The following is a 27,284-nucleotide window of genomic DNA, read 5'->3' on the forward strand; positions in this document are numbered from 1 at the left end:
TGAAACAACGGCATGTTCATCGTTAGGACTCGCGGTTGTAGCCATGTATGAGACAGTAGGACAGATTTAGACGAGGTAGGTTGCTTCTTTTATTTAACTTCAGTGTGTTGCCCGGAAACAACAGGTTAACTGATCACGTGTCCAATTTCATGTTACAAGAAATTGAATGTCAATTTCATTAGTACTGTCATATAAGGAAGTGCATTGTCAAATGTAAATATTTGTATTTAGACGTCACCAGTTTCACTCATATTGAGATGTCACCAGCTGTAGGTAAAGTTGCACAAATGTAGACATATCTGGGCCGTATCAGTGAATGTTCTTTAACATGCCAACGCCTACTGCGAGACGCAATCTCCGTTCTTTAAAAGGCCATATCCAACTAGCAGCAGATCCGTAGCACTCTAGGAAAATATTGGGACAGACCACAGAGATCACATATCCACAGCTTATAGAAATATTCATTTTACGGTGCAGAACAAAACGTGCACGTTTGAGGCCTTATATCGTTGTCTATATTTTTACAATTTAATCTAAAAAGTCCTAACATATTTTCCCTCTATGCGTTTGTCGAAACATGCCTTCAAATATTCATCAAACCCCCATACGATCCAAAACTTTACAGCTTCAAATGATCCCATTTATTGACGTAGCCATATGCATGTTAGGTAGCCCGTGAAACCGTTTATCTGAGTCTATTGGGCATGTTGTTATGAAATACATGTATTCATATCATGCACCAAATTACAGAGTTTAGAATATCTTATTTGCAAACAAAAGACCCTTTTTTATCATTCCTGAAAAAATGACAAAAATTCATATAAAATAACTGAGAGCGTGTATTACTACTGCGATGATGAAATCATGCTTCACACGAGGTGCTTAAACGAGCCATTAAATAAAATTTTGTGTGATGAGCCACCTTAAAAAAATACTCATTGAATAAACACTTTACTTTTTGCTGTATATCCTTGGGAAATCATTTTTGTGATATGTTCATGTATCAACCTAAATGTCCTGTTGACATAAAAAAAACAACAACCCACAACGCCCAATTTCCTCGATTGATTTCGGACATCGGCGAGCACAGACGGAAGAACTTGTACAATAAAGCGGGGAAAACCGCCCGTCACTCGGACAAGACGCCATCTATCTTATCGTGCTTGTGTTAGATAAGACGATGTGGTGTATTATCAAATCATAATAGAAACGACAGTTGTATTTGAATTTACCATTAAGGAAAATATGAACAAACACGCATGCATTGTGATATTCCTGTAGTGCGAGGTGTTCTATTTCCCAATGGAATATAATGTACCACCCAAAATCATTCTTCAAAGTTCTTAAGCCTATCGTATTTCAAAGCGCTGACAAATTCAAGATGACAGAAAAGATTTATAAATTTTAACTCTGATATGATAACTTATGCCCCTCTTCAGTCTGTGTATTCCTGCTTCCGTGTTTGCAGTTCTGGTAGATCAAAGCATATATCAAGTGTCAAGTACAGCAAATACCGTAATTCAAGACACAAAGAAAACAAAAGGGCTATGCTATCTGACTTGGTTTTTCTTCTACTTCAAATTATTGATTCGTATAACTGAAAGTAAAGTAAAAGAGCAAGTTAAAAGGCGAACAATTAGCGGACGGGGTTTACAACCACAGCGGACTGATCCTGAAGCTATTATGTAGTACAATACGAAAAACAAAATCATAGAGTAGGGGGGGGGGGCATACAATTTATCTGTGACAATTTAACATGAAATTCTGATAAACAAAATGACAATGAGACCTACGAAACTTGTTGTTCAAACCTTTGCGTACATCTTTAAAATTTTTTGTAAATATCATATGTAGAAACATTTTATTTAACCCTGATTTAAGAACAAATGCTTGAATCTACCTTAATGGTGCATGTAAGTTAACCAAGTACATGCAATTTAACCAATCACTCCGCCTGGATTTCCAATAATTGTTTCTTCTTCTAAGTTCAATTTGTAACCAGAAAATGTACAGTACATTTGATCTGAGGCACCATAGTATGAGTTAGTAGATTGTCTAGATTTTATGAATACTGTATCACCAGAAATTAAATCAAGCACTGGCCGGCCGAAAATGATATTTCCGACAGGGAATCTGTAAATATCGGTAGGAATAACGTAGATTAAATCAGTATTATACAAAATGAATATGTTAAATATACATGTATGTATAACACTACACATTTCAGATGAAATACATGTAATATATCAGAAATTTTGTATTGACTATTGAAAATCTAAATCTTTTAGGTTTACCGTCTAAATTGTGTGTAAGCGGTGCCAACATATTTCCTGAGAATGTGGTGTAAACCTGGTTTGTACTTCCAAAGAGATCCACTGGGATTTTGTTTCTCGTCTTGACGTAAACTTGGTCACCTGAAAAAAGGTGTAGTATAACGGTATTGCCAGCATCCGCATATCCAGACTCTGTGTGGCCCCAAGCGGAAGTGACGTAGTCATGGTTGTGGTACAACTCCAGCCATACAGTCTGTATAAAAACTTGCACGTTAAACTGATGAAATTGAATTCTTATGGGAATGATACACTCCCCATTGCAGACGTATTAAGATGGTGGCATAATTCACCCCCTTCCCTTCTGTCCAAAAGATCTTGGTTCAAGGTCAAGATACAGCATGAAAACATGAAGATAATGAACAATGATCAATCTCATAACAACTATAAAAGAACTCAAAATTAAGAGCAGGACAAACACAGATCCCTGGACATACCAGAGGTGGGATGAAGTGTCTAGTATGTGTTTTTAACCAACCTTTGTGGCAAGTGCGAGATAATGTCTCTCCATTACAAAATAAATTACACCTTTCTTTTTATATGTGACCTCGACTTTGGTCCATTGGATGAGGTTCAGAGTCTTAATATCATCTGGCCATGAGAAACTATTTTTGCCCCAAAAGTGTTTCCATACTTTGTTTTCAAACCATAGCAATGTGGCTACAGGAAAGTTTACTAGCTGGTATTATAAAGCATGAATGAATATCAATTTGCAAAATCGAAATTGAGAAAAGATATAATTCATAGTTTACAACCAAAAATCATTCCAATATTGCATCCTTTTACCAACGTTCTTTTGGAAATACTATCAACACAAAATTGTGATTGTGTCCGGCACCTAAGCGGTTTTTTTGACACTGTACTTTCCTTAATGAACCATATGTTTTCCATCTTCCTTTCCTGCTATTATCAACTACACAGCATTGGACGCATGCGTTACTTTATAGACGGAGATGCCTGCAAGCCATTTTAAAATATGCAGTCTTGTGTGGTCGCACATAAACTATGGAAATGCTTTCTTCCATGGGCTTAGAATAGGTCCTCAGTACCCCTTGCTTGTTGTAGTAGGCGACTAAATTGGGCATTCCTTCGGATGAGACCAAACACACCAACGTCCCATGTCACAGCAGGTATTGCACGATAAATATCCCCCATAAGGCCGTAAGTGGCGAGCATAGGTATAAATTTTGCAGCCGTGTATGGCCATTGAGCAGGGAGGGATCTTTACCGTGCCACACCTGCTGTGACACGGGACCTCGGTTTTTGCGGTCTCGTCCGAAGGACCGCCCCATTTAGTCGCCTCTTACGACAAGCAAGGGGTACTAAGGACCTATTCTAATTCGGATCCCACAAATATGGATCTCTGCGTAGTGTTTTGGGCCGTAGCAGTGTGGTTCTTAGACATGCCAAAGCCGGCCGCGACACAGGATCTCTGTTTTTAGGGTCATACCTGCGATTGTGACATCTTAGGTTTGATAGGGACATAGCACGAGCAGGGCTCGAAATCACGACCTCCCGGTTACGAAGCGAACGCTCTACCACTGAGCTACCGCTACCGGCAACCTTACCTTATTGTTTTGAGCAAGTCCATGATAATGAAATATGTATGTCCCATCTAGTGGAGCCGTGAACACTCCAGTCCGTGAGTTGTAGGCGCTGCTCGCCAAGATGATATCGTTATACAATACGATTTTCCCATTTGCTGCATGCACACGATGGTCAAGTCCCACCGAAAACGACACTTTTTTATATTCATATTCTGCACACAAAAAAAAAAAAATCATATGTATCATTTAATTCGAAATAGAGTGGAAAATACGGAACATGAAAACACTATTTTGTTCTCGATTCCATCACTGTTGTAATATTTAGTATGTCCAAGGCGATCTCGATCGTTCTGACCAAACCTTAAAATCGCTCAGAAGTTTAATTCACCCGTTAAACCCTATATTTCCACTATAATTCTTCATTGATAGAAAATCAGTGACCAATCAATATAATCGATCATTACATGTAAAAATAAACGAATTTTGTATCTAATAATGCCGGTATAAGTACGTTCTCAAGAAGAGTGCGGGGATCCCCCTCCTTTTACTATTTGCCTGGAAATCGATGCATGCAATGTGGTTTCTTATGATATCGTGGTCGGTTGTTATAATATATCCACATAAGGTAGAGGAAATGCACGGTGCTGTAAATTGTTTTTGTTGCCTTCCGCTACCAAACATCGAAAATTCAATTTAATAACTCCTGTTTTTGGCACTCCGATATTCACTTAAAACATTTTACTAATAATCTTTAAATCGGGCAGATATTTTTGTATCAGAACTGAAATTTTCTTAGCCAGCACTCATTTATATACAAGAGTTTCCGAAGTGAAACATTCTGAAGAGTTTCAATGTTTTATAGAATGACATATATCATCTAAATACAAGAATCTGCACGACTAAGACGCGTCCTTTTATTGTTCTCTTGATAAGGAATGAGCAGATGACGCCGTTAGCAGTATATCACAATTTCTTCGTAAATATACTTTTAACTTTAATGACTCTCTAACTGGCTACGAAACGCCCCACCTACCGATAACATCAGAAGATAGTAGAATTCCAGTAAATGTCGTATAGATTTGGTTGTCTGTTCCGTAAAGAGTCGTGTTATGTGATGAGTGAGTTCGTATAGTCACATGATCATTTGTATTCAAATGAAGCAGAACCGAATTTCCGGCATCTGCGTAACCATGTGACGTATATCCATATGTGGAACAGATGTAATTTGTGTTCTTGTACAGTTCTATCCAAATTCTGCTTTGAGTGTGAGCCAGGGAGAAGAAATGGAAGGCATAAATCCCAGGGTTTTTGCAAATGAAAGAACCTTGAGGGTCAAAGGTCGCTGAGTTATTTGTGATGACCTTGTTATATGCTATCTGCTCTCCGTGACTGAGGTAAAGGTGGCTGGTCTGGCCCAGTGTAAACGCTACGTTGTCGGAACTCTGACATAACACTGAAAGGGGAAATACGTTATCTGCACACAGATAGACAACACATGCAACCACATTTTTACATTCACCAATGTTTGTCAACGATATATCTGATATAGGAAGTCTTGCATACGTCAGTGACTTTCATTCTATAGAAAGTTATAGGGAAAGTAAAATATATACATTTGTTTTCAATCATTTTACAAAAATAGATTTAAGGCATAAATATCTTCGTTGTTCGTTTTATGGGAGGTACATAAACGGTGAAAGCATGGATCAATATCTGCATGATCAGCCTCACCGATTGTACAACTTACCACTATACTTACATTGTTTACAGCCTCACCGATTGTACAACTTACCACTATACTTACAATATTTACAGCTTCATCAATTGTACAACTTACCACTATATTTACAATGTTCACTGCTTCATCAATTGTACAACTTACCACTATATTTACAATGTTTACAGCCTCACCAATTGTACAACTTACCACTATACTTACAATGTTCACTGCTTCATCAATTGTACAACTTACCACTATATTTACAATGTTTACAGCCTCACCGATTGTACAACTTACCACTATACTTACAATGTTTACAGCCTCACCAATTGTACAACTTACCACTATACTTACAATGTTCACTGCCTCACCAACTGTACAATTTACCACTATACTTACAATATTTACAGCTTCATCAATTGTACAACTTACCACTATATTTACAATGTTTACAGCTTCATCAATTGTACAACTTACCACTATATTTACAATGTTCACTGCTTCATCAATTGTACAACTTACCACTATATTTACAATGTTTACAGCCTCACCGATTGTACAATTTACCACTGTATATACTCCCACAAAGCCAACAACCTAGATATGTATAACGCTTGCATGAAGTGATAAGATATATATACAATATTGGAATTTTTAACACCGTTACCTGCATTTGATAGCAATACCAAGAATATGTGCATTTTGTCCTTCATATTTCTACGTGTTCTTCTGTGTAAATGCTCTTGATCATAGATAAGGTTATTCTGATAAATGTGTCTTATCTTTTCAGAAGGAAATGTGGACACGTAGATTCGGAATGAAAACCCTTATTTAGTTGGATATCTTTTTAAGATTGATACATTAGAACTTTCGAGATATTTGGGATTCTGTTGCATATATCATTTTATATGATTCTTTCCCCCCCAGATATCATGTGCTCCACATCTAAATGGTATGTCAACAACGGCAACACCCTTGAGATTTTAGATCAATAGGAATTCATTAATTAGTAATCTTATCCGACAAAATTTCAATACAATAACTTATTAATCTTCTAATGTTGTCTACTCGATTGAATCTAACATTTGTAGACTGATTTACAGAAACAAAGGAGTCACTAAAGGATAAAATATCTGTGCAATGATAATGTGAAAGATGTTGAAGTCCACCTGGAAATAGTGTGAACGAGATAGGTTTTACAGTACGGAAGACGTAGGCGTGGTCATGGAAATCATTCATGCAAAATAATAAGTATGCACGATGTTTTATTTGAAACAAACAATTAAGTATTCATCATATTTGCAGAAAACTTTACTGTGTTCCTTTGAAAGTTTTAAGCAAGTTATTTGAAGAATCCAAATCAGACCCATGATTCGATTTTTCAACACTATATCACAGACATAATTCTATGATTATGGATGCTGCCCATCACAGTCTATCTAAACCACCAGAGGTTATAGATTGATTTTATCTTGCTTAACGTCTCGCTTGAGAATTTTTCACTCATATGGAGACGTCACCAAGACCGATGAAGGGCTTCAGATTTAGGCCTATACTCGGCGCTTACGGCCATTGAGCAGTGTGCAACACCTACAGTGACACGGGTCATCTGTTTTTAAGGTCATCTCCAAGAACCCGTGACATTCACACCTGATGCCGAGCGTTTGGCGATGGAACTGTCACTACCTGTTTTAACGACTTAGGTCTGTCGCGGCCGGGATTCGAACCCCGGCCTTCCGCATGCGGGGCCAGGTTATAGATGATAATCCTTCCTAATATAGATGTATGAGATTGATCAATGTTTGTTATCTCCACTTTTCGTTTAAAATTAATAGTTATGTTAGATAAAAAAGTTTTGGTTTACAAATCCCTATAATAACATTGAAAGGTGAAGATAACGAACAGTAATCAGTCTCATAACTCCTATAAAGGTGAAGATAACGAACAGTAATCAGTCTCGTAACTCCTATAAAGGTGAAGATAACGAACAGTAATCAGTCTCATAACTCCTATAAAGGTGAAGATAACGAACAGTAATCAGTCTCATAACTCCTATAAAGGTGAAGATAACGAACAGTAATCAGTCTCATAACTCCTATAAAGGTAAAGATAACGAACAGTAATCAGTCTCATAACTCCTATAAGTTATACAAATTAGAGAATTGGGCAAACACAGACCCCTGGCTACACCGGAAATGGGAACAGATGCCTAGGAGGAGTAAGCATCACCTGTCGACCTGTCAAACCTGCCGTGAGCTCTATATCTTAATCAGGTAAACGGAGTTATCCGTAGTCAAAATCTGTGTGCCAAGAACGGCCTAATAATCAATATGAAACAAGCCAGACAGCATTTGACCTAATGATAGGTTGTATTGGCAAACTAGATTGTTGTAACGATCATAGTATTTGGGAAATGCCGAGTTTAAACGAAACTGTTGAAACCCCTGCACCATCTACTGGGAGATTTAAGGGAGTACAGTCTGCGCCCCCTACATTTTTCATAATGAAGGTAAACCATGCGTGGTATCTTGTTTCGAAAACTGTAGACGATAAAAGAAGCAATAATTTTTTCCACTCTCGGAGAAATGAATGACAAAATCTTTTGATTTATTGAAAAACTTTTATTGGGAGAACTTACAATTTTTCCAAAACCCCTTAAAATGTGTCATTTAATTAATTTTACGTTATCAAAAATGACAGAAAATAATAGAAATGACTACTTAGGAGACATATTTCAAGACCTATAAAATCTGTAAAATCCAGGAACTTCCGGGAGCTTCGCTCCCTGGGCCCCCCAACAGGGCTTCGCCCTGGACCCTCTGGGGGCCTCAAGGCGGCCCCCAGAACCCCTGCCTCATAAACGTGCGCCCACTAACCGTAACCCCTGGATCCCACTCTGTCATCAACTTGTTTGTCAGTGGCCTGCTTCGATTTAAAAACTGATCATACGCAAAACAAGCTCTTGAATACCAAATTAGTTGAGAGATATAAACACCATATACAGGTGATAATGGAATATTGCTACATAAATATGGGATGTTCTGAAATCATCCCGTTTATCGTAAAGTTGACTTCTTAGTTTGCCGTTAATATCTATTTTCAATGAAATATCTAAGTATGAAGCAGAAATGGACGACTCTGTGGTGACTTTTATTTCAAGTTCACAAGGATGTATTGAATAGACATATGAATGAAAATTATTATTATTAATAGATATTTAATAGATACGTCGTCGATATATCTAAATGTCGCATTGAAGGCCACATCAAGAGATTTTTCTTCTTCCGTAGAAGTTATGTAATAAATTCTGCTTCAAAAGAATATAAAAACAGGTCAGCTAACAAAGGAGCACAATTTGTTCCCATGGGTATTCCAACAGACTATTGGAAGGCCTGATCATCAAAGATTACGCAGATATTGTCAATGAGGAACTCTAGCATAATTTTAATTACAACTTCAGAGTACTTGTGCGTGGAATCAGAGTGGTGTTTAACAAAGTAATGATCACTAGATATGAATATTTCCGTATTCCATTTTTGTTGAAGAAGAAACTGTCTGTGATGTCAAAAAGTCTAGTCTTTAAATCGTGAGGAATGGTCGTGTAAAGTGTTGAAAAGTCATACGTTTTGATGTTGTTGATTTGAGAAAAGCTTTGCGACTTCAAGTTCACTGTATACCGTATAACGGTTTTTTCCGCGGGTCTAAAATTTGGCAATTTGCTGGCTCAAAGGTATGCTAATAATTTTAGCGGAATAAATTTTTGCGGAGAAAGAAGAGTTATCTCTCTTGCAAGTACTGAAGTAGCCATTGGGTGCATATTTGGCGAGTGAAATTTTGGCGGAAAGCTATCTGACCGCTAAAATAAGCCAAATCTAGCACCCCGCGAAAAAATCCACTATACGGTATAAGCCGGTGACGGTAGTACATGTATATATTACGGTCATCACAAAATGGCAGCTGACCTCATCGTTAAGAACTCTATAATCACATTTCCAAACGATTGACTATTCATTTGCATCATCTTAGAATAATTATCAGTATCCATTGGAGTATTCTTAATGTTAGTCACTTAAGTTTTCTCCAAATCAAGCCTATTTATTGATAAAACGACAGTTTTGTAGTATGATGACTGTAACAAACAATGTTTATCGTTTTAATGAAGACCGTAATTATGAATTTGATGACAATATATCAGGTGCCTAGGAGCGGTAAGCGTCCCCTGTCGACTGGTTACTCCCGCCGTGAGCCCTGTGTCCCAATCAGGGAAACAGAGTAATCCATAGTCAAAATAAATGTGTACAGAACGGCCTAACACTTGGTGTAAAACACGTATTTGACTTAATGACAGGTTGTATTGTCAAACTACATCGATATAACGACCATAGAAATTGCGAAATGCTGATTTTGTACGAAAACAATTGTATGAAACCCATGCAACATGAACTTATTTGTCACTAGCCTGCCTCGATTTAAGATCTGAATGTGTATACAATTCTTACTTAGGCGCAAGTTTAAGGTCTTGTTTTGACTTATATCCATGTATGAACAAGTACCACAGCATACATCCTTCCTTTTAGTAACGTGAAAGTCTTGCTTTTCAATAAAATCGGATTTAGTAAGGATTCGTTGAAGAAATTTGCGGTTGTCCATTGTTGTTGAGAAACTTTTTAAAGTTTTGAATATTTATTTTGTAGATAGTTTCCTCTGTTTTCTAGACTTTTTTGAGATGCAAAACAATAGGTGAAATGATTTATGTGGTTACCAGGGACAACTGTTTTGAGACTTATTACTTAAAACAATTGGACACACGGAAATATCTCATGAATTATCACATGAAATAATGACATGCAATTTATTGTTCATACATAGTTGATGTAACAATTTGAAATATCTGTCCCCTCTTTCAGGGGGAGACATAATGTTTTTGTACTGTCAGTCAAGCTGCTTCCCATCCTGCATGGCTTATCGGGTAGCCATGGAACTCTGCACATGTTACAATGCCATAGTAGAAATCAAACAAAAGCCTTTCCCTATAAGATTTAAGCACTAAATTTAAACCACAGCAGTAAGAATTGTTAAGAATCACTATAACTGTTATAACTAGAAATAAAGAAAAAATATGATATTAATAAAATAAATAATGATAAATAGCAGTTTACAATAGCTAAGTTTTAAAGTATAAAAAAAGGGTTAACAAAGATGAAATATGAAGAAATCTTTCAAAAACAATTTGGTAGTAATGCAGATGAAAAGTTGCAAAAATACACATAAAATTAAAAGAGTAAATTGAAACAAATATATATTAATTAAGTCATGCACCCCCACACCGTGCCCTGTACAGGAGCTGCATATGCACCCCCCTCCTCCTAGTGTCTAAGAATGTTCTAAATTGATTGATGGTGGATAATTCCCTTACGCTGTTAGGTAAGGCGTTTCACAGTGTGGCGGCTGCATAGCTGAATGACTGTTCACCATTCATAGCAGTTCTTGGCCATGGTAGTTCCAAAGTCTTTTGGTATCTGAAATTGTATTTTGAGTTTCTTAGTTGAATCAAGTCTTGTAGGAACAATGGAATTTGCTGATTTACAATTTTAAAAACTTCAAGGGTCATAACCCTCATACGCCTGGTTTTCATAGGGAAGATTTGATTTATCTAAGAGTTGATTATAAGTACTAACATGGTCTTCATATATAAATCGTAGAGGTCGCTCTTGAATTTTATCGCTTTTTTTCTCTTCAATTTTGTTCACTACAAAAAATGCTATTCCCGAGGACAGTAACTAAAGTTTGACATGATAAAGAAATGGTAGATGGTGAGTGTACCCAACCTACAAAGATGTCTCCGTATTCACATTAGTACATTTAATAGACGAGCTGCTTTCTTACAAATAATTGAAATATGGGAATTAAATTTAGACTATAGTCAATAGCAACGCCAAGCAGCTTCAATTTTTCCACACAGGCAAGAGAAGACGTCCATCATCTGGCTCAGAATACGAATGATTTCAATAGGAGTCCCAAAATCTGGCATTCAAATAGGAATATATAGAGAAACCCAAACTACGTTTAATTTGACCCAAAAATGCTCTGTGTTGTATGGCAGGAGCGTGAAGTTGGCATAAAATTGCCAAAATCAAGGGGGAAAATAATAAATTCGGAGGGTTTTCCTTTCAGAAAACAAACAGCCCATGCGTCGTGCAAATTTACATTCAAATACATTTTTTATCTTCTATTAATACACAATTTATATTAATTTCGTTTTGCTCGACGGATGGGCACACCTTTTCCTAAGCAATAATATGGATGGAATTTAACAGTCGTCAAACTCTTTTTGAAAAAAGGCGAGTAAACGTCTTGTTCATTTCTTAAATAATGCTATAAAATAAGCAATAACTTTGATCTAAGATGAGATAGTATACTTGGAATATATTTAACTTACTTAAAACACAGATCAAGCGTGATTCAAGACACGTTTAAACCAGATAATTTTTTGGGCCTCTTTATGTACATAATCGTGCCTTGTTCTTTGCCAGTTCGTCATTAAATTAATTTTTGGTTGGTCAAACAACGATAACTCTTGATAAGCGTTGATGATGTTATATAATAATATCACACGATCATTTGCTGGACATGACGTTAAACTGTATCCGCTGTCATGACCCTCGCTCTAGGGGACATAATGAGGTTATCCTTAAATGACAATACCTCTGGGTGGTCTGTACCTGAGGCCCAGTACCCGAAAGGCTCCGTACCAGGGTCGCGGCAACTTGCGTATGCTACTATTGCTTTGTGGGTAACTCTTGGGTGGGAAAAGGCTATGGGAATACAAACAGACATAAAACCCCTGCTATGGGCCAAATAATATCTTTGCCTCAGGCTCACCATTGGTTTGGAAGGGGCTAAGGGAGTTATGCTTAACCCTTATAGAAAATCTGGAGTGCAGTCCATAGGCAGTCTAGCGTTCAACTCAACACTCTTCTGGCAGCTGCTGTAGTCGACTTGGTTCCAGAAGTTATAGCGTCACCTCTCCTCTGGACCCTACCAGCAAGACCAAGAGGGAGACTGTGAGGCTTGGGCAACACATCTCTCCATAGTTCCACCCAGGCTAGTGTCGAGGAGAGGATATTCCAGACGCCAGCTAGGGTCACTTCCAACGGTGAGAGAGATTGTTTAACTTCACTGGACAGCTACCGACCTCATCAATATGAGCAACTCACAACCAATACGATATTGTCCCGCCACTGGCCACCTGCCTAATTGAGTGTTTGGGGTTTAGGATAATTTCGACAAGTGGACAGCTAATCTACATCAAATAATACATCTCACAGAACAAAGACACTAGCACTCAGACTTGGATGCTGGAATGTCAGAACAATGATGACTGGCTTGTCATCATCTCTGATATACGCAAGTCGGCGCAACTAGGTGAAGGGCTTCCATAGTAAAATGCACTATAATCATGGGGGTGAAAATGCACCTCAAATGCACAGGTATTATTACACTTGTTACGGTTAAAAACCGAAACGATACTACCCATATGTTGACTGTGACTGAGCTACCGCAAATTCCCCTCATGATAATTTCCCGTGACGTCAGTTGAATATCACGTAACACTTTATTTTTGGAAAACAGCAAGAAACCCCAATTGTAAACAAAAGTTCAGGTTCATGCGTTTAACAAGCTGAAATTTTATTGATATACTCAGAAAAAATGAAAATCCTTAACATGGAAAAGTGCTGGGAACAAATGCATACTCAAACTAAACATGCTATAACATATCTACAGTCATCAGTCATCAGCGAATTACCGGGGTTGTCGACATTCTTATATAGGCCCGTACCATACCGTTAATATACAAGAAATATAAGAAATATATTGCTCTCCATACTTTTCAAACGCATTAATATATCTAGATTATATATCAGAAAAATTCATATTGGTTTTATAGCAGATGAAACTGAACTTTGCCACTGTTTCTGTAGTATGAGATTATTTATGTACATGAAGGAATTTTAAACGCATCAGCCATTCAGGTTAAGGGAAATTTCAAGGTCACAATATAATATGAATATCACCTTCGTGCATACTATATATTAAAAATGAAAAATGATTTGATATCATAAAGGAATAATATATATACTCATTTGACAATATATGTTTTCACGTATACAGTTTATCACTTGATAACAGTAGTAAATAACGACAAAATAGTATGACACTTTCCCCGATATACAACTATCAGAACATGTACGCTGTGACGTACTTTTACATTGCGACATCATATGGTGCGAAGTGCACGGAGGTACATTTATAACAGCACTTTTTCTAGGATAGCCTTAACTGAGCTGCGTGTTGTCATAACGAACGCCTTCAAGTAGACATTGCCGCCCTACAGGAGACCAGACTTACAGAGTCAGGCTGTCTGAAGGAGAAAGACCACACATTCTGGCAAGACAAGAAGGACGAAGGGGTAGGGTTCGAAGTCCGGAATACTCTGCTAGACAAAATGCAATTTGGTCATTTAGCTACAGAGCGTATGATATCCCATCAACTGAATACTACAGATGTTGCACCCGTACAATTAGTCTATGCTCCAATTCTCACCGATGTAGTGAAAGCCAAGTTCTACAATGAACTTGATGATTTTGTCAAAAACTTTCCTTCCAAAGATGAACTGGTAATATTAGACGACTTCAATGCTCGTATTGGTAGCGACAACGATGTCTGGTCTTACTGTCTGGGAAATTTTGACGTGGACAAATGCAACGACAATGGGGAACGGCTACTTGAACTCTGTTCCTACCATGAACCTTGTGTGACAAATATATACTGTATACAAGGTAATTTTCACCCCGTGTTATTTTTGCCATTTTACACTTAATGACGGTTTCATCACGTTTTGAATTCGCTAACACACACTTGTGTTAAAAGCGATATAATGGAAAGAACAGTTTCGCCCAGTCTTAAATTCGGCCACTGACAACAAGGGCGAAAGGGACGAAAATAAAATGGAGGCGAATATTTCACTGAATACAGTATTTCAGCACTAAGTCTCACCACAGAGAGTCCTGGAGACATCCAAGGTCCAAACTTTGACACCAGCTTGACCTCGTCCTTACCAGATGGAGAAGTTTCAAACAGGTTTTTGTCACCAGAACTTTTCACAACGCTGACTGTGACACAGAACACTCTCTCGTGTGCTACACCCAAAGCATTCCATCTCTCGACGCAAAATAGCACCCTAAAAATGGATGTGAGGAAAACAATAACCAGAGCTTTCTAAAGAGTTTGACTCCAGCTTTTTACCGTATTAAGTTTCATGGGAAGCTTCGATGTTTCTGTAACAGAGCAATGGGAAAACCTAAGAACCATTTCTCACAGCACACCTCTGACTGCTTTTTGAAAGGAAAACAAAAACGAACAGAATGACTGGTTCAATACCAACTCCAATGTATTCGGTCCTCTGTTTCACGCAAAAAGCAAATCTCTCCAATCGCATAGAGATAAGCATTCACCAGAAACGCTTGTCAACCTCAGAATAAATGTAGCTAGAAGCTGCATTCAAGCATCGGTTAGGAAAACGCAAACGTTTGACACCAGCAATATGAAAGGCATGTACGTTGGGATAAAGAAAGCCGTTGGACCAAACATCAAGAAAACAGCCCCGTTCTATACCAAAATAGAAGTCATCACCAACAAATCCGAACAGTATGATAGATGGGTAGAGCACTATTCGGAATTGTACTCGAAGGAGATTGAAGTTTAATAGGAGGCTCTTGATGCAATTGAACTCCCCTAATGCATAAGCTGGACACGACACACTCGATGTAAGACATAGCCAAAGCAATATACCACCTACCTTCGGGAAAGTCATCAGGAAAGGACGGGAATCAAACTAAGGTGTTAAAAAGTGGAAAGTCAGGCTTGCTTGAGTCTCTTTATCAGCTCCTAACTCAGTGATGCCCCACGACATGAAAGCTGCCAACATAGTCACCCTGTGCAAGAACAAAGGTGATCGCAGGGATTCGAACAACTATTATTGCATTTCACTGCTCAACGTCGTTGGAAAACTCTTTGCACGCATCGTCTTGAATAGACTTCAAGTTCTCGCTGATAGATGAAAGGTGAAGGCAACGAGCAGTGACCAATCTTTTAATTACTATAAGCAATAGAAAATAGAGAGTTGGGCAAACACGGACCCCTGGATATACCAGAGGCGGGATCAGGTGCCTAGGAAGAGTAAGCATCCCCTGTCGACCGGTCACACCCGCCGTCAGCCCTATATCTTGATCAGGTAAACGGAGTTATCCGTAGTCAAAATCTTTCACTCATATGGAGACGTCAACATTGCCGGTGAAGGGCTGCAAAATTTAGACCTATGCTTGGTGCTTTTGAAATTATCCAGAATCTCAGTGTGGATTTCGCTCCAACGGGTCTACAATCAACATGATTTTCTCCCTTAGGCAGTTGCAAGAGAAATCAACCACTCTATGTCGCCTTCATCGACCTTGCAAAGGGATTAATTATCATTTGACTAAGTGAGCAGGGACGGACTGTTCAAAATCTGTCCAAAGGTTGGCTGTCTACTAAAACTTATCAGCATAGTGAGATCATTTCACGATGGCATAATAAGCACAATACAATTTGATGGTGAAACATCGGCTCAATTCGGAATAAAGAGCGATGTAAAGCAAGGTTGTATTTTTCCTCCACATTATTTGGCATATTCTTTTCGCTTCTTTTGAAGCATGCATTCAGTGCCACAACAGATGGTGTTTACCTTCATTCAAGGTCGGACGGCAGCTTGTTCAATGAAGGAAAGAGAAATCCTATTTCTATTTTCTGATGACGCCGCAGTAGCTTCCCACAACCAGTAAGGACTTCAGAGACTTATGGACAAGTTTTATAAAGCATGTGATCTCTTTGGACTGACATTTAGCCAAACGAAAACACAGGCTATGAGTCCAGCAATGCTGGTGCCCCCACAAGAAACTGAATGGAGAGGGACTGGAAGTAGTAAACCAGTTTGAGTACCGTTGTTCTACAGCAACATATACCATGTCACTGTACCTATAGCCAAGGAAGCACATAGGCAAGGCATCGATTACTCTTGCGAGACTTGTAAAGAAAGTCTGGTAAAACAAACATATTACAATCGCAACCAAGATGGATTTCTAGTGAGGAAACTCTTAGACCAATTTTGAGCACAATAGCCACATAATAAGGCCGAAAATTGGAAAATACCTGTATAACACCGTATGACATTATGTTCGGATCTCGCTGAGACAATGTCAGTAATTCTGTATATATTGGGTCAGTAATTCTGTGTATATTGGGACATTGAAAGATTTTCGATTAAATTTGAAAAACATGGTACGTACTCGTGAGTACGGTCACAAACATCTAACCAGACACAGCCAATCATGCGACATCTGTCAGCGCACAATACACAGGTAAGGTAGGAAAAGTAAAACTCGAACGAATGCCACTGATTGATGAACCCTTCCAGAGAGTTGCTGTTGATCTTATTGGACCTCTTTTTCCAACTGCAGACAAAGAAAACCGTTACATTCTGACTTTGGTCGATTATGCGACTCGTTATCCTGAAGCCATCACCCCACCAAACATCGAGACAGAGAGGGTTACAGAGGCGCTTATGGAGATGTTCTAGAGGATAGATGTGCCCCATAAAATGTTGACCAACATGTCAACGCAATTCACGTCCTCTCTGATGTCAGAGGTGAGTCAATGCTGTCTTTCATACAGATTGTTAGACCGTTCGTGGCACACTGATTTTGACTACGGATAACTCCGTTTCCCTGATCAAGATATAGGGCTTACCGTGGGTGTGACCGGTCGACAGGGGATGCTTACTCATCTTAGACACCTGATCCCACCTCTGGTATGTCCAGGAGTCCGTGTTTCCCAACTATCTATTCCGTATTGCTTATGGGATTTATGAGATTACATGATTATTGTTCGTTATCTACGCCTTTCTGTTGACAACAACTCCATATCACCCAAGCTGCAATGGGTTGTTAGAACAGAACCCTTAAACAGATCCTGAAACGACTTTGTGCCGAGAAACCGAAGGACTGGGACAAGCACCTTAGTGCTGTTTTGTTTGCATATCGAGAAGTACCACAAGGGAATCTGACATTCTCATCGTTTGAGCTAGTACATGTATATGGTAAATCAGTACGTGGTCCTATTTCTTTTTTGAAGGAGTTGTGGACAAAAGATATTCCGGATCCCAATGTGAAGTTTACCTGTCAGTATGTCCTAGATCATAGATTGCTATGGCAGGGTTTGGCTAAGGAAAGTTTTGAGAAATCATCTTCCAGATATAAAAGGGTATTATAATATGAAAACAATGAATATAAGTTTTAAGGTATGCAATAAGGCTCTTGTCTTCTTACCGACTGGCAGTAACAAGTCATTACTTAAATGGAAAGGATCGTTTGTGGTGACAAAGAAGACCAAAAAGAATAGATTATCAACTGGATGTCCAAGGTAAGTTGAAAACCTTCCATATAAACTTACTAAAGGTATGTTGAAAGATCTACTTCAGATGTTGATATGAAAAGGGAAGAGAGTGTACTTGGTTTGGTGAATGCATCAGTGGCTGATTGAGGATGAAGGTCAGGAACGACAGATAGATGAATATCATCAGTCAAAGGTCAGGAACGACAGATAGATGAATATCATCAGTCAAAGGTAAGTGGAAACACAGTTGGCATTATCCCTTTATTATCACCAGACAACCAAGGAAAATTGCTGACATTGTTGTGTAAATATGTTGATGTTCTACAAGACAACCCAGGTCTTACCTATGTCCTTGAGCATGGCATTAGAACGGTGAGTGACAAACCAATCCATGTCAAAAATCGTCAAATACCATATTCGTTGGAGGAAAGGATCAACAAGGAGGTGAGTGATATGTTACACATGACATGACCATTTTTGAACGCTCCGATTATCCTTATTCACCCATCGTTATCGTGTATATGTATACAAATAACCAAGAGGTTCGGTGTTGACTTTAGACTGTTAAACAATCAAACTTTCTTTAATTATGAACCAATGCCAGATGCTTGAAAAATGTTTTCCAACCTGGCAGGTCATTAATTCGTTTCGAAGATTGATCTATCAAGGTTATTGGCAGATGAAATTAACAGATTTGTTTTCTATCTCTTCGCAATTCCGATTCCTGTAATCGTTTCACGGTTTTTGTAAGCTTTAGCAGCTCAGTTAAGGCTATCCTAGAAATATCACAGTGCTGTTATAAATGTACCTCCGTGCACTTCGCACCATATGACGTCGCAATGTAAAAGTACGTCACAGCGTACATTGTACATGTTCTGATAGTTGTATATCGGGGAAAGTGTCATAATATTTTGTCGTTATTTACTACTGTTATCAAGTGATAAGCTGTATACATGAAAAAATTTCTTGTCAAATGAGTATGCATGTATATATTATTCCTTTATGATATCAAATCATTCTCCATTTTTAATATACAGTATGCACGAAGGTGATATTCATTTTATATTGTGATCTTGAAATCGCCCCTCAATCTGAATGACTAATGCGTTTAAAAATTCCCTCATGTACACAAATAATCTCATACTACAGAAATTTTTCTGATATATAGTCTAGATATATTTATGCGTTTGAAAATTGCGGGGAGCAATTTCTGTTTTGAATATTAACGGTATGATATATATAAGAATGTGGACAACCCCGGTAATTCGCTGGTGACTGTTGATATATTGTGAAATTACAGCATGGTTAGTTTGAGTATGCATTTGTTCCCAACACTTTTCCATGTTAAGGATTTAATTTTTTTCTGAGTATATCAATAAAAATTTAGCTTGTTACCCGTATGAACCTGAACTTTTGTTCACAAGTAGGGCCTCTTACTGATTTCCAAAAATAAAGTGTTACGTGATATTCAACGGACGTCACGGGGAAATTACAATGAGGGGAATTTACGGTAGCTCAGTCACAGTCAACATATGGGTAGTATCGTTTCGGTGTTTAACCGCAACAAGTGTAATGATAACTGTGAATTTGAGATATAATTTCACCCCATGATTATTGTGCATTTTACTATGGAAGCCATTAACCTAGTTGTGTAGAGACTAGCATTTTATAGATATAATGAAATACACAAGATAAGAAACAAATATTAGTAAACAAAGCGGGGGTCCCGGCTTTGGGGCACACTTTCCAAGTAATTGCAGCGTTATCTAAGGAAGTTTGGCGAGCAGCAGGTCAGGGAGATGTCACTACAAGTCTCTCAAAGTCAAAACCCATCTTATCTCCTGCATTTGTCACAATCTTCCGTGCATTGAACGGACAGGGCTTCTTCTCTTCCACTGGCAGCCAAAGAAGATATCATAGAGTATGAATTTGTTGCGCGTCGTGTGATTGGTCCGCAAAAGAGTAAACAAGTGTCAGTGCGGACCAATCACACGACCGACCTCATTTTTTAAGTAACGTTGCAATTACTTGAAAAATGTGCCCCAAAGCCGGGATCCCTGTTTGTTTACAATATTTGTTTTTTATCGTGTGTATTTTATCATACCGGTGGGAGGCAATCTCTAAAGCTTATGGTGTATACAGGAAATCCACACATTTCGGCGAAATTATCTCCGCAACACCCCCAAAATAAAACCAAACAAAACCACTCAGAAAAGGGGGTTGGTAAGTGGATGGGTGGGTAGTAGTGTCCATACTTCAGGTAATCAGGTGCTTGTGGTTTTATACCGTAAACCAATTTTGTTTTATTACAACTTTTTAATGTATTCTGAAGTCATTGTTTCAACTTGTCATTTTGTCTTGTGTGAATTGTCATTGTGTTAATTTCTCATTTCGTGATTAAATTGATTTTTGGTTGGTCAAAGAACAATAACTCTTGGTAAGCGTTAATGATATTACCTAATAATATTATACGATCATTTTTATGATATACCTATATTGTATTTTACAGTTTCTTACTGTGTTATTAAGTGAACAATCAGTCAATAAACACAACAGTAATGTCCCATATTTGAACACGCTGGTCACAACATGAACGGCACTTACGTTGAGGAAAAGACCGCTGTGGTTGTCTTAGCAAATATTTTATTCTTACTACAATTTAAAGTATCTTCAACACAGGTAAGAGTAACAACTTTGTTCTTCAAAGATTTTTTTTGCACACTTAAGTGGTTAAGGTGATGTCAAATTAGAAGCAATATCTATCAACTATCTGCTTTGCTGACCGATGAGGCATGAAATAAATTTCGCCGTGTGTAATAACTGTACAATGTATAACCCACAGTGCGTAATAATTGTACAATATATAACATACATTAGGTAATATCTGTACAATATATAACATAATGTACGTAATAACTGTACAATATATAACATATACTACATAATAACTGTACAATATATAACATACAGTACGTAATAACTGTACAATATATAACATATACTACGTAATAACTGTACAATATATAACATATACTACGTAATAACTGTACAATATATAACATACAGTACGTAATAACTGTACAATATATAGCTTACTCCACGTAATAATCGAGCAGAATTCTATTTTTAAAACTTTTTACCTTCTTTATTAAACCTTAGTTTATAAATATTCAGAATTCCTTTTCTAAAGTCAACCAATCACTTCGCCTGGATTGCCAATTAATATTTCTTCCTCCAAATGCAATTTGTAGCCAGAAAAAGTACAATATACTTCATCTGGGGCGCCGAAGTACGAGTTAGTAGATTGTCTGGACTTTAAGAATACTGTGTCACCAGAAATTAAATCAAGCACTGCGGCATTACTTCCGGCGGCGAACTCCCCGTTAGATCTACCATACAATGAGTCGATGTAGTGATAATTATGGTAAAGCTCAGCCCACACTTTAGTATCAGAACGAGAGAGGGCGTGGAAGTGGAACACGTATATCCCACTGTCTTTGGCAGTGAAATGACCAGTAGCAGAGTTATAACCTCCTCCGCGATTGGAGAAAATTCGGTCAAAAATTAGATTGGATCCTGTGAAATGATGGGAGAGGCCTACCGAAAAAGATATTTCCGACTGGGAATCTGTAAATATATGATATCGAGTACAAATGATAATTGACAATAATAGGTTAATATTCATCATGTTAACGACCTGATACAACAGAAATACCATATGAAACAAGAAAATGATGTAATTATTGTTCGAAAACTAACGATACTGTATTACCATCCGAGTTGTGTGCCAGAGGAGCCAACAGATTTCCTGAGAATGTAGCGTAAACCTCGTTCGGGGTACCAAACAGGTCTACCGCTCTATTGTTTCTTGTCTTGACGTAAATTTCGTCACCAGAATGAAGGTGGAGAATGGCGGTATTTCCTGCGTCCGCAAACCCGGACACAGTGTGTCCATAAGCGGCGTTTACGTAGTCCTTGTTGTGGTACAACTCCAGCCATATCAGCTGTTAAAATCACATAGGTATACAGGAAATGTGATATCATGATCAGGCTAGCAGGATCCGGAATTTAATTTTAAAAAATTACCAGCGACCAGGGCCGTAAATTAACCTTCAATTTGGAGGAGGCAGGAAATTAGACGCTGAGCACATTTTGTGCACACTGAACACGTTTCGTGCAAAATCCTTGATTCTAGGGCCTTCTAAGATGTTACTTGACTAACTCATTCTAAAAGAAAGATTTGGAATGCTTTTTAAGGGAGGTATCATGTTCTTAGTTATTGGAAACAACATAAATTCTAATGAACTTTAAATTTTTTTTTTTTTTTTGGCTCAAAAGTTGGAGGAGGCAGCTGCCTCCTCCGCCTCCATGTAATTTACGGCCCTGGCGACGATGATTCACAAAGAACAACCTGGTTATAATTGACGTACAATTGTTATTTGTTGCATTGTTAAACAGTTGTACAATTGGTATTTGTTGCATTGTTGTAATAGTTGTACAATTGGTATTTGTTGCATTGTTGTAATAGTTGTACAATTGGTATTTGTTGCATTGTTGTAATAGTTGTACAATTGGTATTTGTTGCATTGTTGTAATAGTTGTACAATTGGTATTTGTTGCATTGTTGTAATAGTTGTACAATTGGTATTTGTTGCATTGTTGTAATAGTTGTACAATTGCTATTTGTTGCATTAGTCTCACCTGGTTATTTTGAGCAAGTCCATGATAGTGAAATATATATGTGCCATCAATTGGAGCTGTAAACTTCCCTGTTAGTGGGTTGTAAGCACTGTTGGCGAGGATCAGATCGTTATACATTACAATTTCTCCATTGGTTGCGTGAAAATGATGATCAATTCCCACTGAGAACGACACCTTTTCATACGTATATTCTGTAACAGCGAAAATGATTGAAAATCCACGATGTGTATTGTATGTAATACATATTTCTATTATGAATTCTAAAGGTAGAATTGACATCATACTTTAATATCTTCAGCTACGGAAATTTATTTTATTTCGTCATCTGTAGTTATCTAGGGAGACGTTTTACATAGATAGTGATTGTTCATTCGCCAAGTGCTCGGCATTAGAAGTAAGGTAATGGGGTGTGACCATAAAATTGGTTTCGTATCGCCTCAGGCGCTGGTGGAATAAAGTACTCTTGTGGCTATGTTCCTGAATGCCATGCACAGTTGGTCAAAATAAGAGTGAATATTCTGGAATGGGACGTGAAACAACAAACAAACAAAAACATGTGTTTAGGTCGATTCTAAAAATATAGATCATGTATTCCGTAATAGAACCTGGCTTTTTGTGCTCGTGGCATAGTAGATGAGTGTAAGTAAAGCTCTTTGTATCGAAGCTGTTAGACATTCGTTATATTCACATTTCCCTTTGATATGTCTACAAATTGTAATTACAGACAGTTTCTGATGAACGCTTTGCAGTTGTAAATAATCTGCGTATGAATATAGAAATACTTATTAATACAGTAGGTCTATTTAAAGGCTGGGAAATAGAACAGCAAAGAAAGTGGAATTAAATACACGAAATAAATTTCATTTTCAAACATACCTGAGAGTATGAACTGCAAATCTTCACACTGACATATTTTTCATGACGCGCTTCATGAAGTTTACCGATGTCAGGCGTCGCAGTTCATGCGCTCGTGTAGCTTTTAAAATGAAATATATTCCTTAAGTATTTACACTCTCTTTTTACACCAGCTGACAAATGCGACGGCGTTAATGTTTGATTTAAAACTAATATATACCCGTAAAATCGGCAGATAGTAAAATTCCCGTGAATGTTGTGTAGATTTCATTGTCTGTTCCAAATATTGTCGAGTTATAAGATTGGTGAGTTCGTATAGTCACTTGATCATTTGTATTCAAATGAAGCAGAACCGAATTTCCAGCATCCGCGTAACCATGTGACGTATATCCATACGTGGAACAGATGTAATTTGTGTTCTTGTACAGTTCTATCCAAATTCTGCTTTGAGTGTGAGCCAGGGAGAAGAAATGGAAGGCATAAATCCCTGGTATTTTGCAAATGAAGGAACCTTGAGGGTCAAAGGTCGCCGAGATATTTGTGATGACCTTGTTATAAGCTATCTGCTCTCCGTGACTGAGGTAAAGGTGGCTGGTCTGTCCCAGTGTAAACGCTACGTTGTCGGCACACTGACAGAACACTGAAATGGAAGCCAGAATGTTTCTAACTTAAAATAGATGTGTATACTGTATAAATTACTGACAAAAGACCTATCCTGCAATAGGGAACAAGGTTAATCATAAGCCATGAAACTTCATCACTTAAGACCAGTCTCAGCCTATTGGCACCAGTGTTAGGATCGATCACATCCAAACTTGCAAGTCGTCCTTATCAATCGTGTTCACGGTGTGAGTGTAGTTATGGGATATCACTGCTGTGAAAACCATCAAGTCTGTACATATTCTCCAGTTTATTTGGTCTCCTGAGTCACTTAGGTCTTGCATTGCAACATGTTTTAGTTCATCATCGTATGCCAACAATTTGACATTTTTGATTATTGATATTCTACCAAAGCTTTAGTAGTAGTTAGAGCGTTCTTTTCGTACCTGGGATACCGTGAGTTCAAGCCCCGTTCGTGTCATGGTCGCCTCAAACCTGTAGTGTAATACATTGTACAAGTGACGCATTGTGTCAAATGCTGTTTGACGTGTTTCATGCAGATTGTTAGGCCGTTCTTGGTACACTGATTTTGACTATAGATAACTTCGTTTACCTGATCAAGATATAGAACTCATAGCGAGTGTGACCGGTCGACGGGAGATACTTACTCCTCCTAAGTACCTATTCCCACTTCTGGTATACATGTATCCAGGGTCCGTGTTTGCCCCACATTCTCTTTTGTATTGCTTATAGGAGGTATGAGATTGATTACTGTCCGTTATTTTCGCCTTTCACATGTGGCCTAGATAAGATTCTAGATGTTCTAATTTTAGAACAATGTTTGTCAGAATTCGATTGAAAGATGATCGCTGTTCGTTATCTTCACCTTTCATGATGTAATTCTTGTTGATATCCTTAGTACACGTTCCAGAAAAGGAATAGTCTGAAGTGTTTTGTATCGATAAACTGCAAATGTTGTGGTAAAAAGCACTCAACAGAATTACAGTTGGACTTTTACATCTTGGGATTGGACTTAACGGCTGATTTGTGACAGCTTATGTGGTAAATCAGCATCGGATAATATTTTGCGAACTTTGATTAGACCTACTGTAAGTTGGTAATGCTTTCATTGATATATTTTTCTTTCAATAATTGTAAATAAATTGTTAATTTTTTTTATTGTTTGTGGTTGATTTCTGCTGGTCTTGTGCTATTCTGACGAATAACAATCAGAAGACGTTAAAGTAGGTATTATGTGCTTCTTCATCAAACGCTCGGTATTTAAGCAATTAGCGCGTTGCACACACCGTTGCAGTCATGAGACTACATCTTTCAAAAAATAATAATTCATTGCTTATATTTACATTTTTGAAACCCCTTTTTAAAGTGCGCATTTTTAATTCATAGCTTAAATCTCCCGACTAATTCTTCGGGTACATGTAAGTAGCGATTAACGGAACAGCCATGGAGAGCAAAATGTGATGCCTTAACGTAAAAGAAAAGAGAGCACAGTGCTGAATATAATTAATAGTCCAATTCTTGAATTGATTTTCAATTGAATATCATAAACATCAACTTATTAACAAAATTTACAATCTGAACTGGGTTTACACAGTTCAGGTCTTTTCAAATGTATCTAATTGTAAACAGGTTAGGTATAGTAACTATAGGTGCTAGTCGGCCATGTTGTCACTTCAACGAATTGAAAGTAAAATTACTGAAAGAAGAATTGTTGAAAACCCCCACACTTGTGTTTGTTTGGTGATATTAACCATATTAGAGGTAAGATCAACTTCTCTGAGATCGAATGAGTAGCAATTGTGTTGTTTGAGACGGAAATGAACAACAGAGCGTTGTTTTCATTCTGTACATGTGCGGCCAAGCACAGGGGGTGGTAATTTTATATCTGTAATAATAGTGTTAGTAGTAAGGGTCTATACCATACCCCCTAATAGGGGGTAATAATAAGTTTATTAGGATGTGGTATGGTATAGATCCTCACTACAATTATTACAAAATCACCGGTTCCTGAGGGCTTAGATACTAGACGCAGGCAACATGCTTGACAGTGTTTATACGCCTAACAGATTTATAGACATTCGGTCTTTACAATTATAAGCAAATATCCTTCAAAACTCTCTAATGCATTTTATCACAGGATTAAAGAAGAAATGTGAATATTTAGAAGTGAGAATCACTGGTTTTTCAAATATGACCTTATAAATTGAAGTTTGTGTCGCAGCTGGCGTTGACACGCCCTCACTGTCACAGTCCTTAGCGTTACGCATAAGTCAACCAACCAATGAATCCCATTACCAAAATTACGCAAAAAATGGACAACCGCAGAAAATACTGTTACACATTATCATCGTAGATATCAACAATACTACGGGGCAGAATCACTATTGGGCTTTGAACAGTATTACTAGAAGAATAAGACAGTTACATGTACGTTCACTAAAGCGTAAAACGTGATTCTAACAGACGAAATGCAGAAAGACAACCATCAGGCTTTATAAATGTTGAAATACTGTGGAATCATTAGAATCCGTGGTGGCTCAATTTTCGTGGAATTCGTGGGTACCTCTCACCCACGAATTTACATCCTCAACGAATAAAGACAACTAGTATACAAGAATCTTACAAATATATAAATGTCCCCAAGAACCCGTAAAAATTCAGCAATCCAGGAAAATTGACCCCCACGAATTTAAATGATTCTACGGTATCTTTAGATGAAATAAACTTTAAAGGAATATCTGCACATCATCAAAGCAGGCAGAACATATTTAATTTGATAATTACATATTCTTAAAATGCCGCGAAATCATTTTTCAAAAGATGTATGACAATGAAATTTGGTGACATTACCTGAATTTGTTAACAACGTTAGGAATACGTGTATTCCGTTCTTCATATTTCTACATACACTTCTGAAACAGATCGTAGATAAGGTGAGTTTAATGAGGAGCGCTTATCTCTACATGCATAGCACGGATGTACAAATAAAGATAGCCAACAGCGATCCAATTCATAAATCCGATA

At 37.7% G+C, this 27,284-nt stretch overlaps 2 protein-coding genes across 2 annotated transcripts; both read right to left on the reverse strand.

The window, feature by feature from the left end:
• Positions 1-1,211: 1,211 nt before the first annotated feature.
• Positions 1,212-18,476, reverse strand: LOC125646442 (complement C1q tumor necrosis factor-related protein 4-like). Its single transcript, XM_056141874.1, has 6 exons — positions 18,428-18,476; positions 4,911-5,351; positions 3,899-4,089; positions 2,295-2,526; positions 1,901-2,133; positions 1,212-1,597 (listed from the first exon to the last, which is right to left on the reverse strand). The coding sequence occupies exons 1-5, from the start codon at positions 18,474-18,476 to the stop codon at positions 2,087-2,089; spliced, it is 960 nt and encodes a 319-aa protein (XP_055997849.1). The 3' UTR covers positions 1,212-1,597; positions 1,901-2,086.
• Positions 18,477-21,206: 2,730 nt separating this feature from the next.
• On the reverse strand, positions 21,207-27,209 carry LOC125646438 (complement C1q tumor necrosis factor-related protein 4-like). Its single transcript, XM_048872730.2, has 5 exons — positions 27,111-27,209; positions 23,860-24,279; positions 22,785-22,975; positions 21,856-22,087; positions 21,207-21,710 (listed from the first exon to the last, which is right to left on the reverse strand). The coding sequence occupies exons 1-5, from the start codon at positions 27,154-27,156 to the stop codon at positions 21,274-21,276; spliced, it is 1,326 nt and encodes a 441-aa protein (XP_048728687.2). The 5' UTR covers positions 27,157-27,209; the 3' UTR covers positions 21,207-21,273.
• Positions 27,210-27,284: the final 75 nt, after the last annotated feature.

This window comes from Ostrea edulis, chromosome 6 (genome assembly GCF_947568905.1).
Source record: "Ostrea edulis chromosome 6, xbOstEdul1.1, whole genome shotgun sequence".
NCBI lineage: Eukaryota > Metazoa > Mollusca > Bivalvia > Ostreida > Ostreidae > Ostrea > Ostrea edulis.